Source organism: Botrytis byssoidea (assembly GCF_014898295.1).
Source record: "Botrytis byssoidea strain MUCL 94 chromosome Unknown BBYS_013, whole genome shotgun sequence".
Taxonomy (NCBI): domain Eukaryota; kingdom Fungi; phylum Ascomycota; class Leotiomycetes; order Helotiales; family Sclerotiniaceae; genus Botrytis; species Botrytis byssoidea.
The window spans coordinates 797229-810778 of record NW_024065854.1 but is presented as its reverse complement, the minus strand read 5'-3'; the positions used below and the strand labels follow the sequence as shown (position 1 = coordinate 810778).

Genomic DNA, 13550 nt, shown 5'->3' with positions numbered 1-13550 from the left:
TTACTGAACTGGCTGTCCATTTTGTAAATGGTTATTCAGATTGTATCGTACAGTCTAATTGATATGCTGAGATTGAATTGTATCTATCGACTTTCTTAATTCAGTGATATATGACTGTGAGGAACGGAGTAATGTCTCTCCTTACCCTCACTAAAACGTCATAAATAACAGTCAGCCCTTTGTCTCCCCACCCTACCCCCTTTCATACCAACCATGCACAAACTCAAGGGTCTAGGATCCAATTTCATGCTACTCCGTACAATTTGCTCGAGCGTACAGTAGTGCTATGGATTGGCGAGAAACCATAATATCGGTCCCGACTCTCTGGCCTTCTTTTGGAAGCTTTTCACTGGTGCGTGGGTGCGAGTTGATAGTTTGAATCCATCCTTACAAGGCCGTTTCAGTGTCTGTGTGAAAAAATGGAGATGGGAAATTAGATTGTGATAGTGCGCGGATTGTCGATGGAACGCTTCTAAAGGAGAGATAACGAGTGATTAGCTAAGGATAAATCTACTTTATCGTTGATAGATAGCTAGATAGATGATCATCTGTAGCGCCGAGTGGTGATGACTTTCGATTTCCCTATTTCAGCTAATCCGGCATAAGAATGTCTATAAACCTACATGGTATTTATGCAAGAGGCAAAAGGCAAAATACCTCAAACCACCCCCATTTTCAATGTTAATTCGGCATTCTACTTTCTAACGAATACCGCATCCAACGCAGCCCTGTGAAAAGTTCAACAGATAACTACCTAGTACGCTTTGATAGTGATCTAAGCTAGATTGATCAGGGCTGAGTACCTCAGACCGGACTAGTGGGCTCCACTAGCCGAGGTATTGAAGTATTTTCTTTAGTGCAAGGGGGTTTGTTCCATGGGGGACTTTCAAGTTTTGTAGGGGAAGGAAAGGTGGGATTAATGAGAAGCCGTGAGGTCGAGAATTCCAGTACCATCAACTCAAGGATTCCGCATAGTAGGACCACGATCCAAACAAACAATTTAGAATCAATCCGGAATCAATAATCGACAATCCAAAAGAGAATAAGGTTGGATACGGTAAGCCCGTTGGTGGCACAGCACCACATCCCTTGGAACCTCTGAACCTTACCCGTCGACGTGGATTGGAATCTTACGATGGTCATGGGTGAGTAATCATCATTCATGCATTTTTACTGTCATGTAATCCGATTGTAAGTTGAAGAGAGGCAGTAAGAGCTACATCGTGATCCTTTACGGATTTCGACGAGGTGAAGATGAAGGGGTGACTCGGTAGAGCCGATAACAATGAATGGGGAAGTAAGAGCGCGGACAAACCTGTCATCTGTAATTAGAACAGACATTCCTAGGTTTCCCCGCCTTGAGCTTACCTACTTTACATCCTGCTTGTCCCGCCAACTTATCAGTTGTGGAAGAATAATAACATGCATATAATCGAGTAATAATTATTGGATTCACTCAACTATCAAAAGATCATCCTGATCGCATACTGACACAAACATCCATCAATCCCACTTTCATTCCGTCTATTCGTTAAATCTCATTGCTATCACCAAGGAAGCTCAACGCTAATTTGATATAATCACCGGAATACGTTCCTAATACAGTCAGTCTTTTGTCGGATACTTCCTAGCCCTACAAGGCTTATTCTAAATAGCCCCGAGATTCCAGAAACGTGAATGAAATGAAGAACCCCTGGCAATCAGTGACAGTGATCAGGGATACGTGATCACATCACATCACAGCCATGCATCTGGATTGAGGATAATTACCGAGCCTCGAGCGGGACGAGTGACAAGCTTGATTGAAGTCATTGCCATGTTCCAAGCTTTGCTAACGTTTAGTGATTAGAGGCTCTGCGTGACCGCATCGTGTCGCCAAGATGCTTACTTTAACTTATGATCGGCTACCAGGAAGTTTCTAAAAGTCGGCGACCTGAACCGTTTATTTGGGAGGGGGGGCTATGTCGCGATGTTGGGATGAATCATGAAGATGCGATTGAACTTGAATGGTGTGTACTAGATCAACGTTGCAAGGAAGTGTGTGGAAGTGGGAAATGGCAGGCGGTAGAAGTGAAATGTTGATCACAGACAGACGGAAATCTAGATCTGCTAAATTTGGGGTTGGGAAAGAGGGAGGTGGATAAGCTCAATGTTCACGCAGAGTGTCTCGAGAGTCTCAGCCACCATCTCATATTGCGGGGACGAATCTCGTCTTTTTCCCTCAGGGCTTCATTTCAATTCAACCTATCATTGATCCCAAGATACGACTAAAGCTGACTGTAATCTGATTAATCTTGTTTGGCATACGAATCTTCACACACCGGTATTGAGGCGAAAATTTGCATCGTACCAATCACGCTCGTGAATTGAGTATTGAGAGGGGGTACGAGTTAACCTCATCTTAGAAGAACCAATATAATAAGCATTCAGGAAACTAGATCTTGCCCCAAACCAACGTTCCAGCAGGACAAGGCTACAGTAAATACAGAAACCTGTATATCCAGCTTTTCCGTAAACGCCCCCGATTTACATCTGCCTAGTTTTCTGCACTTACACTCGCCAGCCAATTCGTTTAATTGCAAAATAGCAATGTCCCGTGAGCATGCATCAATCTAAGCGGTGAATCGATCACAGGTGGATAGATGTCTTTGCCAGATCTAGAACAAAGGGCTGAGATACATTCGGTAGATGGGTGCGAATTGCAACCCATGTTCTGATCAGCCGCTGATGACACTGGCGTTGGGGCTAGATTACGTGCTAAGGTGGCCATCATACAGTATCGTAAGATACATAATTGCCGTATAAGGATATCTAATGTATCGTATGTTCTGGTATCGCCTTTCATTGATTGAGCTGCATGCAAGAGAAGGAAATGCCTAAATCTTGAATACGGACTGTATATATTTTCCAATTTTCAGCTAAATGCCAAGCCATCCAGATCTTTCTATTCAGTCAATTTTTATTGGTAGAAATGTTACACAAAACCCATGCTCATGTAACAAATTTTCCGTTTCTTTTTATCCCTTGGCCAACCTTATGAACGCCCGCCTCTAGCGCCTCGTAGCACAACACCAGGCTCAAGTGAAGTACGGCCCCATAGGGCGAAAAGAAGGCTGAATCTCTGGCACACACGCGGGATGTCGAAGCGAAACACGAGGTGTCGTATCACAACACTTTTCCGCTTTTGGGACACATCGCCAATCGTCCGTTCATCGGTACGGGGATGATCTGGAGTCTGGATTGACACGAGTTTATTTTTTTCATGATTTGATTGCGTATGCACATGCTGGTGGTTTTCTTGGCTACATGTGATCTTTCTGTTGGACGGGCTCGACTGGTCAGCCTTAGTTATTTCGAGTAGATACAATATGTGTTGCATATGAATAATATCGGGTAGGGCTTTCGGTAGGCGGACGAACGGGGGTTGATGCCATGTGTGTGCTACGTGAGTTAGATCATCCTCGAGTCGGGTGTTCTGAAGCGGACATCATTCACTTACTCATGATAATGTCTTACGTTGAGATCTCTGCGTGTTTGGTGATCAACAAAATCTAAGACAATTCCAACCTTCGGAGATACTACAGCTTGTTGGCTACTGGTACAATAAATCGCGCAACGTTTCATTGTGTTATTGATCACCTAACGAGACATATTGTTATTCATTTCGGCCAACATTCTCATTCCTTCGATTCTCACCAGAGAACTATCACCGACATCAGTAGCACCGATATGAGTTACAAAGTTTGATGAGTCTAATTATCGTTTATCCATGACAGCCTTTTAGTTTTCGGAGATATAAGCCTAATAATACCCGAAATCCATCCCCAGTTTCCCCCTGAAAAACTCAATCTGATCTCGTCCACCTGGTGTTGATATCTCCACAGCGGCCAAAATCCCTAAAAGTAAGCATTTCTTAGCCCGGACTCGGCCCGATGAGAAGATTCTCTTGTGCTTGTGCTTTTTAGCCCCGAAGGAGTACTCCGAAAGTCTCATCGCATGGATATCAGTATAGTGCAGTGCAGATTCATCTACTAAATGCAATTTCGTTAATCGTCTCCTGACTATCTTCACGTAAAATGCTAGATGGTAACACTGCCACTACATGTATGCTCACAAATGATACTGAATGTTGCGCACTGGATGTTTCATCTGCCGCTCTGTAATCAAACTGCCGAAGCACAGAACGAGACAAGATCTCGTGAGCGAAAATACTTCTCCGCGCAGACATTTTAACTTTATGTTGTTGATTCAATGGCGTTTCTCAAGGTTTTAAGGCTGATTTTAAAGTTTGGCCTAAGGCAATTTATACGAGTGAATGATTAGTAGTCCCGAACGCCGATATTTAACCGGTAAGGCGGGGTGAAAGAGCAAAAGAACAATTTGGAATTTTCTAAATGTACACAAGCTTGAAGAAAGAGATCCTTGAGTGTGGACTGTATATCAATAATATCTTATCACCTGATCTTCATTGAATACGCTTCCCCTTTTTGCAAGTACATTGCTGGTCATAAGCGAGGATTTGAGATTGTTTGATTGCTATCTCGAGGTTACACAAGGTTTGCTCGATCAAAGGTGGCGACGTCAACATCAACGTCAATTGAAGATCCGCCAGATCTGGAAGCCAGGCAGTTCCAGGAACAGATACAGAAAGTAAGGAACTTGAGGAAGAATCTTAAAATGAATACAGAACCTTCGAGGTTATCAGGGGAGGATGAGTTGTATGTTGGAGGGTATGTACATTTACTTTCGAACGTTTGCCCCGCGCACGTGATATTGTTTTGATTTTTCGACCTTTTCGCTCGAATGTTGGGGAGCATCTCTGACTATCGTCTGCTGTTCTTTGAATGATACGAGAGAAGAGAAAGATAAATCTAACACAAGACAGGATCGTTTCGTTGACTGAGAACTCTCTCCAAAAGAGCAATATCACACATATTGTCAGTGTTCTGAAGTACGATTTCAAGAACTTCAATATCGATTGGAATAAGTACAAACACCTTCAGATCGAGGTGGATGATGTAGAGGACGAGAATTTGCTGGGTGAATTTGAAACGACGGGAGCTTGGATTGAAGAGGCTTTAAAGGGTAATGGGAGGCTTGAGGGTGATGAAGGCGAGAAGAAGAAGAGTGCTGTGCTTGTTCATTGGTAAGTTAGGACACTTTATTTTGTTTGTCCTGAGATTCGGAAGTCATTGTTATCATTGTAGTAGACACGGAAGCATGTTATTGGATTTCAAAAGGAGAAGTCAAGGGGTGTTTCTCTGCTCATGACTCCTTGTTCCCATCTTTTAATAATTTATATTAAACGCTGACACCTATTAGCGCAATGGGTCGCTCCCGTTCCGTGACCATTTTAATAGCCTACCTCCTCCGCCAATATCCCTCACTCACTCCCCATACCGCGCTTGCTCAAATTCAGCAAACACGTCCTTTCGCTGAGCCTAATGATGGATTTATGGCGCAGCTCCAGTTATATTACGAAATGGGCTGCCCGAGAAACATAGATGATCAGCCTAAGTATCAAAGATGGTTGTATCAAAGAGAGGTTGAGTTGGCTGTGGCCACTGGAGGACGACCTGATTGGGTCAGATTTGAGGACGAAGAACAACAGGATAAACAGAAGGCAGACGGCAAAGAAAAGGAGATCAGATGTAGAATGTGTCGGTAAGTTTTCCCTACTCTTTCTTCCTCACTTGTTTTTATTTATGTCATACATTATCATTATCAATAAGCAGCGAAGAATCATAATCATCAAACTAACAATACCCTAGCCGCAACCTCGTCACAACCCCTTATCTGATACCTCACACACCCACCCCAAAATCCACCTCTTCTCCCAACTCACTCGTTAATCCTCAGACAACACCCATTTCCTCCCTTGCTTCTACTCCCCACCACAACACCTGCACCCACCACTTCTTGCACCCTCTCTCCTGGATGCGTCCAGAACTCGAGCTCGGAAACTTATCCGGAAGACTCGAATGTCCAAACCAAAAATGCAAAGCCCAAGTTGGAAAGTATGCTTGGCAGGGGATGCGATGTAGTTGTGGAGTATGGGTTTGCCCAGCCTTCAGTTTGTTAAAGGGGAGATGTGATGAGGTTACGATCGGAAAGAGGGTGGAAGGTGGGAGCGGGGGTATTAGGCTACCTCCTGGGATGAGAGGGAACGGAACTACGTTGGAGAGGGAGAAGGGGAGTTTGTAGACTGGAGATGGGTATTGGTCTGGGAATGATTGATGCTGCCGCGCGCGCGGGGTAACACACCTTGTATGCGTGTATGCATGTATGTACATATGTATGAATGAACATAACCGCGGCACGTTACCATATGGTACTAGACAGAACTGTAAGGTGTGATATAACAGGAATTTGAGAAGACTAGATTGCAGGGCTATGGGTCTGGCTAATTCCACCCTATCATCTTGGTTGTATTACACACTATTCGCGAGATACATATACAATACACTACTACCACCTACATCAATGCCTGCATATGCATATAGCGTACACATATCTAGTTCGAAAAATCTTCATCCTGCACATGTGACATTCGAATTCGAAAAAGAAGACCAAGAAGAATAAAAAACAAGTAGAAAAAGTTTAGGTAATCACAATGACTCGGAAAGCTCGGGGTTCGAAATTTTCAGTGTCAAAAAATGTCAAAGTAGTATTTGCGGAACGACCGAGAAGTGATGGATTGGATTGCCTGGCCCTGCTTGTGTAATGCTGGGTTGTGTTTGCGCGGATAGCAGGCGCATGGAGCGGATGGTGAAGGAATGGATTTCTGGTATGGGTATGGGTGTGGATGCAGGTGTGGGTAAAGAATCGTAATGTAAGCGGAAAGACGGTTCAGAACAATTGGGTCTGGATGCTTTATCTGGTAGATTGTGAATTTGCGTAGGGGTCAATAAATTCTTTGTAAAGTGTGTCATATGAATTAGGAAAGTTTTGTCATGCTCTATATACTTCTGTCTAAATGCATAAAACAGATAAAGACCTTGAGAGGGTGCCCTCATCCATTGCTAACGTAGACGGAGCTTATTCAGATAATTAAAAAAGCATTTACTATATTGTATTATATCCCGAGGTCATTATACACAATGTGGTATGACCTCCTTCCCGGACTAATAGGCCCTTCGTATGAATCAACTCGTCCAGGATTTGCCTCATTTGCACCATTATCCCGCTCTCCAGTAAACCGCATGCTCTCTGTATTCATCCCGGTGCTCTCTTTATCGTTGAATACAGCGAAGGGAATCCTAAACACACCGTAACGGCGTAGGATTATTGGCTCCACTCCTCACGTATACATAACGTTCTAACTTCAACCAAGTTGTCGGGTCCGTTTATGCTTACATTTCATATAATCAGGCATCTATGCAGTAGTGAATGATGGACGAATTGATTTATGGATGACTCGGCGTGAGCGAAGCAGGATGGGAACAGATATGTCAAGCTCCGTAAGCGGAGTAGACTGTGATATAAAAAATGGATGCAAAGCCGTACCTCAGGCAAAGAAGGAAGAAAGGAAATGAGCATGATATTTGAGGTGTGATAGAATGCTCATATGCATGCAAGTCAGCCGTGAAAATGTGATAGATTTACGGAAGGCTTTCTGTTCGCAGTGAACTTTCCGAAATGGACGTTTCACCGAGTAAATAAATACATAAAATTGTACGTACAATGACCAGCAGAGCAAACTCGTGCGGTCTTGACTCTGCAAGACATTGCTGCATCCATCCAATGATGCCATCGTTGATGGAAAAGATGACCGGGGTAGCATTGCTTCGTTGGATATGCGGGGTAAAGGATGCTGGCGGATTCTCAATCAGCCGTCTGACTACAGGACATGATCGATGAGCATAAGGATAGGATAAGCATTCAATTGGATCTGGATGGCATCTTAAAAGCCTTATGACTAGTGAAATCACGAGACTGATCGGTTTAGCAATGCAATATGTTGATCGACACTAGATGAGCTTCTGGATAAGAGAAGCGAAGTGACAACCAAGTGAGTAGCTGGGGAGTATTGCAAAGTGTGTACCGGGGTGAGTGGCTTCTCCCAAGGATTTTGAAGGCTGAAAATAAGCACTAACATTAAATTTTCAAGCGAAAATAGTGGATATGGGAAACGAATATTGCAGGGAAGCGAAAGAAGCTTAGAATGGTTTGAGATAAGCAGGGTTAGCTTTTTAACATGTAAGCACGTATGTACCTTCACGGCGTTCTGTACGAGGTAGATAATTGCGGGATGGTACCGCTCTTTCACTCGGTTGCCTGGCAAGGAAGATACCGCGCGGTCTAGCCTGATAACTGCCGTGAGAAGTAGCCTGATGAAGCTTTATATACAGGATAGTAAGTACAAGGAGGACTGCCCCGGTGAATGCCAACCCATCCATACTCAACTCCAACTTAGATGCATTGACCACCTTCCCAACGGGTCGATCATATGCAGTCAGCAGATGGACCTCATGAACATACGATGCTGCAACTCTCATTAGTAGTAAATTATATGACGTGTACGAAGCGGGCATTACCATTTCAAGTGACTCCATCAAACTCGCGTGTGACATTCCCCGGCAAGTATATCAAGAATGAGTAAAGTTTGCGCGAGGGTGAATGTCTAACTAATAAGACGCTTCCTTGACTCACAAATATAAGAACGAATGTTCTTGGCAAATACGGTCCGAATCTCCTGTTTTTGAGTGACTTTGCAAAATCACCACCATTACAAGAAACACTGATAAATCCACGATGACTCTGTTGGAATCTCTCCCACTTAAGTAGGAGCACTGATCATTTGAGATGATTATGCCAGCTCAAGGTAAGCCTTTAGGGACTTGAGGAAATAAATTCGGATTTTGGAGACGTTCACGATTTCGTTTTGCAACTTCCGCCTGCCTCTTTTTATCCAGTCTCTGTTGATAGAACGCCTTTTTTAGAGAAAAGACTCTGGGTTCTTCATCTGCTGTTGGACTTGGTGCAGGTGATACAGGAGTGTCCGACTTCTCCTAAAGATACAAGTGAAATATTAGTAGGCATAGAGATTGAGAATGACCAAGCGTTATGCATACCTTCCCATCAGTCTTCTTCTCGTCTTTTTTCTCTTCATCCTTCTTATCTTCACTATCCTTCTCCTTCTCGTCTTTCTTCGAAGTTTCTTTCTCCTTCTTTCTCTTCTGCTTCTCTTCAAACTCCTGCTTCACACGTGCGATCTCGTCGTCCATCTCTTTCTTTTTCTTAGCAGCAATAGCAGCTTCATCTATAATGGGTGTAGCAAATCCTTTGTCCTTTAAATGGGATGGGCATACATAAAAGAAGTCCTAATAAGAATTGTTAAGCGATCACTTCAAAATAGAGGATTTCAATATGCACCTTGTTTTCTGGAGTTATCAGGACACTTGCACTAGGTTTATAGCAAATCTCACAAGGCTTAGAAGCGGTGTCGGCCACCTTACGATGATTCCAAATGTTGGGAAATGAAGCCATATTTTAAATCAATATATCAATCAATGCCTTTGTGAATTTGTGCTTCTTCAATACTCTTCCAAAATCAACTCTTCGGGTATTGGAGCAGGACTCGGTAGATACGTGGTAGAATCAAAGCGGTGGAGAGTTGAGATTTGGATTTGATATGAAACAGCAATTGATGAGTTGTCGTTTACCGTAGTCTACCATTCGAGAAAGGATCTATCACAAGGCGGGCGCTAGCAAGGATTAACGTAGCACCGACCTCCGATGTAATCAGGAACAACCCCTCAATAAATTTTTAGCTATCACAATACTATTATCAATAGTTTCTTAGCATTCCCGTCCATATTCGATTTTCTGTCAAGCAATCAATACTCACAGCGACGATAAGGTCCTATATTAAATTTACTTATAATTTTGTGATCAATTCACTCAAATTTATACAATCATGGCCTCAGAACAAGTTAGAGCTCCAGGTAGCAAACCTGGAGAGAATATGTTGTGGGGTGGTCGATTTACCGGTTTGTTTGACTCATATTTCTTTGACTGAGCTCAATTTCTCACTGAAATTTCAATAGGCGGTCTTGATCCTCTCATGGTCTCTTATAATGAATCAATCTACTACGATCGTGCATTCCATACTCAGGATATTCGGGGCAGTATTGCTTGGGCTCGTGCAAACCACAAGAATGGCATCTTGACTGAAGCCGAATTCGCAGCAATTGAGTCCGGATTGAAGCAAGTCGAGGAAGAATGGGTCGCCGGCACATTCAAGATCATTCCTGGTGTGGACGAGGATATTCATACTGCAAATGAGAGAAGACTGGGCGAAATTATTGGCAAAGAGATTGGAGGGAAATTACACACTGGAAGAAGTCGAAATGAGCAAGTTGCAACAGATATGCGATTGTGGCTTAGAGATGAGCTCAAAAAGATTGAGAGCTTCTTGGTCGATTATTTGAAGGTCGTGGCTGCCAGATCAGAGAACGAGATTGAACATATCATGCCAGGATATACTCACTTGCAACGTGCTCAACCTATCAGATGGAGTCACTGGATGTTGTCATACGGTTTGGCTTTTGCAACTGATCTCCAAAGATTGCGGGAAGTTATCAAGCGAGTTAATCGATCGCCTTTAGGATGTGGTGCTTTGGCTGGTAATCCTTTCAATATCGATCGTGAGGCAATGGCCGAGGAGCTTGGTTTCGAAGGTCTTTTGTGGAACTCTATGTCCGCAGTTGGCGACCGTGATTTTGTTGTTGAGACAATGCAATGGGGTGCCACTCTCATGTCCCATTTATCAAGATGGGCTGAGGATCTTATCATCTATGGTACTGGTGAATTTAGCTTCGTTCGTCTGGCTGATGCCTACTCCACTGGGGTACGTCCTATCTTCCAAGACCTATATTGACTCCTGAACTAACATCTATAGTCATCTCTGATGCCCCAAAAGAAGAACAGTGACAGTTTGGAATTATTGAGGGGTAAATCCGGCAGAGCGTTCGGTCAAATGGCAGGTTTGATGATGACAATCAAGGTACTTCTCCACTGTCATTTGGCAATATGACAATATACTGATCGATCATATTAGGGTCTTCCAAGTACTTACAACAAGGACCTTCAAGAGAGTGTGGAGCCAATGTTGGATCACATCAAGACAGTTGGAGACAGTATCCAGATCGCAACCGGCGTTCTCAGCACATTGACTATCAATCCAGAGAAGATGAAGGCTTCGCTAGACCCATTTATGCTCGTAAGTCAATTCAAAAATATAACTTGTTGAAATTCTCTCGAGCCAAGCATATGTGAGTGTGCTCTCGCTAACCAAGGGGATTATTGTTAGGCCACCGACTTGGCGGATTATCTAGTACGAGCAGGTGTACCATTCAGAGAGACTGTAAGTAGCCCTTCATTCTTCTAAGTTATGATCAAACAATTGCTAATATTGAAATTAGCATCACATCTCTGGGCAAGTCGTCGCATACTCTGAGAAGACTAAGATTCCAATGGACCAATTGACATATGATCAACTGAAGAGCATTGATAGCCGTTTCAAGGAGGATGTTTCTGAATGTTTTGACTATGAGAAGAGTGTAGAAGCGCGCCAAGCAGCTGGCGGAACCAGCAAGTCAAGCGTTGAGGAGCAAATCAAGGTGTTGAAAAGCATTCTTGGTTAAAGGTAAAAGGTCGAAATGTTGAGATGTTATGAATCGAGTTGTTCAGAATATTTTGCGCCATACAATCATCTAGTGCATTGTTAGTATCAATGCTAAGTTTGTGGGTTGCAATTCTTTTGTAATAGAAGCTCCATACAGATAAAAGTTAACGAGAATAATTGATACCATGAATGCATAGAATTCCCGAAATTTAATATTCGACTATTGCTGTGTCTAGTTTCTAGTTTCTAGTTTCGTTGTCATTGTTATTGCTATTATTGTTGTAGTTCCTCTCTGTTGTTATTGTTTATTTCTTCAAATCATGGTGGCCATGTATTGTCTCTATTATGAAATCTTTCAAGACGAATAAAGATTGCTGTTTTTCTCTTATGTGCCCCTCAAGGGAAAAAGAGAGCCAGAAACTGCTTTTGGGCTTCTTTACAATGATCCGAGGTTTCTGAACTAGAAAACCCATCCTTGATGTGGTAAAATATACTTTGACTAACAGTAATTTTTCGTGTAACAGAGGACCCAATGATTGTCCATTAAAGTAGTCAAGTTTCTCGGAAACATGAAATAAAAAAGGTTACGATGCATCCTCGACAAAGCAGAAAGAGGACAGAACTTGCCTAGAACTTGCCTTGAACTCTCCATTATGATAAAGTCTAGTGATACTGACGCGTGTCCATCTATTGCTTCTATCCTGTTTCATAAAACACTGAAGTTTGCTCTCTTCAGTCTATAAATTCTATGTTTCTGGCAATACTCAACTTCCCATCATTCCCACTCTATTCTTCATAATTCACTCTCTTTCGATTCTCTCCTCAGATCACTTGAATTTCTGAATATATATAAATCTCCGTTGAACCCTGAAAACTGTTCAGAAATTTCAAAATCCTGTACATACAGAAAGAACTTTGAGAGTGTTTCGAATATTTGGAGAACGTGCGGAGATATGCAAAGATATTTGGTTTCGGAGATCCAACAATATTGTGTTTTAAAGTTACTTTTCTGTTGGCAACAAAGGCAAATCTCACAAATTCACTCCCCTTACATATTTCTCCAATACCTGAGATTTTGAAAATTGCATTGAAATTTCTATATCAAGGCTTCACTAGCAACTATTCTTAAGACCTGTCTTTAGTTAATATTCATCAAAGCCAGCAAAACGTTTTATTAAGAATTGGTTCGTCTATTACCAAGACAACTTTATAGCTTCACAACTTCTTACCTAGTAACATCTTTCTACTCACTTTGTAATCTGATTTTCAAAATCCGAGAAGGTACACTTAGCAAAATCTGACATTGAGTATTGAATATGCAACAGTGAGTTTAATACAGCCATTTCAATTAAAGGGCTGGTTAGCAACCCGAGGAAACCCGGAAAGACTGTCTATTAATGTTTGAGAGCATTCATCTTTTGCAATTTATCAGGGTTTTTATCTACAACTTAGCAAATTCTCACCCTCCCTTCGAGCTTGTTTAACAACATAATTCATGACTCTTTCAAACACTCTATAATTTGTTTTAGTTATCTGGGTTTTTATTGCCTATCTTCTCTGGCCCATCTCCAGATAGCTCATCTTTTTACACAGTGCTCTCAATTGTCACTTATTGCATAACTCTTGCTCACTAATTTGGAAGCCTTCCCTTCAAAGATAATAATTTACCTCCACTGAAGACTCAAGTCCAACTTATAATCAACTGTCGGTCTCGCTGCTTGCTGCTAGCTAATTGCCATTTGCCAGCTTCACCATGGATTATTATGAGGAAGAAAACGCTATTGCAGCAGATGAAAGGAAAGTGAGAAGTGAAATCTTGAGAAAGGTGCATGAATCTTTCAAAATGCAATCCCATGCGACCTTGTCCATCATGGAGGCGTATTGGGTGGATTAATACTGTCGAATGTTTCCTCCAGAGTCA

At 42.4% G+C, this 13550-nt stretch overlaps 4 protein-coding genes across 4 annotated transcripts; 2 read left to right on the top strand and 2 right to left on the bottom strand.

The window, feature by feature from the left end:
• Positions 1–3344: 3344 nt before the first annotated feature.
• Positions 3345–3624, bottom strand: EAE97_007055 (uncharacterized protein; the record flags this gene model as incomplete). Its single annotated transcript, XM_038877569.1, has 2 exons — positions 3345–3441; positions 3500–3624. 2 exons carry the CDS (start codon positions 3622–3624, stop codon positions 3345–3347), a joined length of 222 nt encoding a protein of 73 aa, XP_038731759.1.
• Positions 3625–4677: 1053 nt separating this feature from the next.
• EAE97_007054 (uncharacterized protein) lies at positions 4678–6204 on the top strand (the record flags this gene model as incomplete). The annotated part of the gene is made up of 4 exons (XM_038877568.1): positions 4678–4730; positions 4886–5146; positions 5323–5664; positions 5772–6204. 4 exons carry the CDS (start codon positions 4678–4680, stop codon positions 6202–6204), a joined length of 1089 nt encoding a protein of 362 aa, XP_038731758.1.
• Positions 6205–8144: 1940 nt separating this feature from the next.
• On the bottom strand, positions 8145–9727 carry EAE97_007053 (uncharacterized protein). The gene is made up of 4 exons (XM_038877567.1): positions 9376–9727; positions 9075–9323; positions 8538–9011; positions 8145–8485 (listed from the first exon to the last, which is right to left on the bottom strand). Exons 1-3 carry the CDS (start codon positions 9487–9489, stop codon positions 8820–8822), a joined length of 555 nt encoding a protein of 184 aa, XP_038731757.1. The 5' UTR covers positions 9490–9727; the 3' UTR covers positions 8145–8485; positions 8538–8819.
• Positions 9728–9806: 79 nt separating this feature from the next.
• Positions 9807–11838, top strand: EAE97_007052 (uncharacterized protein). The gene is made up of 6 exons (XM_038877566.1): positions 9807–9992; positions 10050–10852; positions 10904–11008; positions 11063–11224; positions 11315–11368; positions 11427–11838. Exons 1-6 carry the CDS (start codon positions 9920–9922, stop codon positions 11646–11648), a joined length of 1419 nt encoding a protein of 472 aa, XP_038731756.1. The 5' UTR covers positions 9807–9919; the 3' UTR covers positions 11649–11838.
• Positions 11839–13550: the final 1712 nt, after the last annotated feature.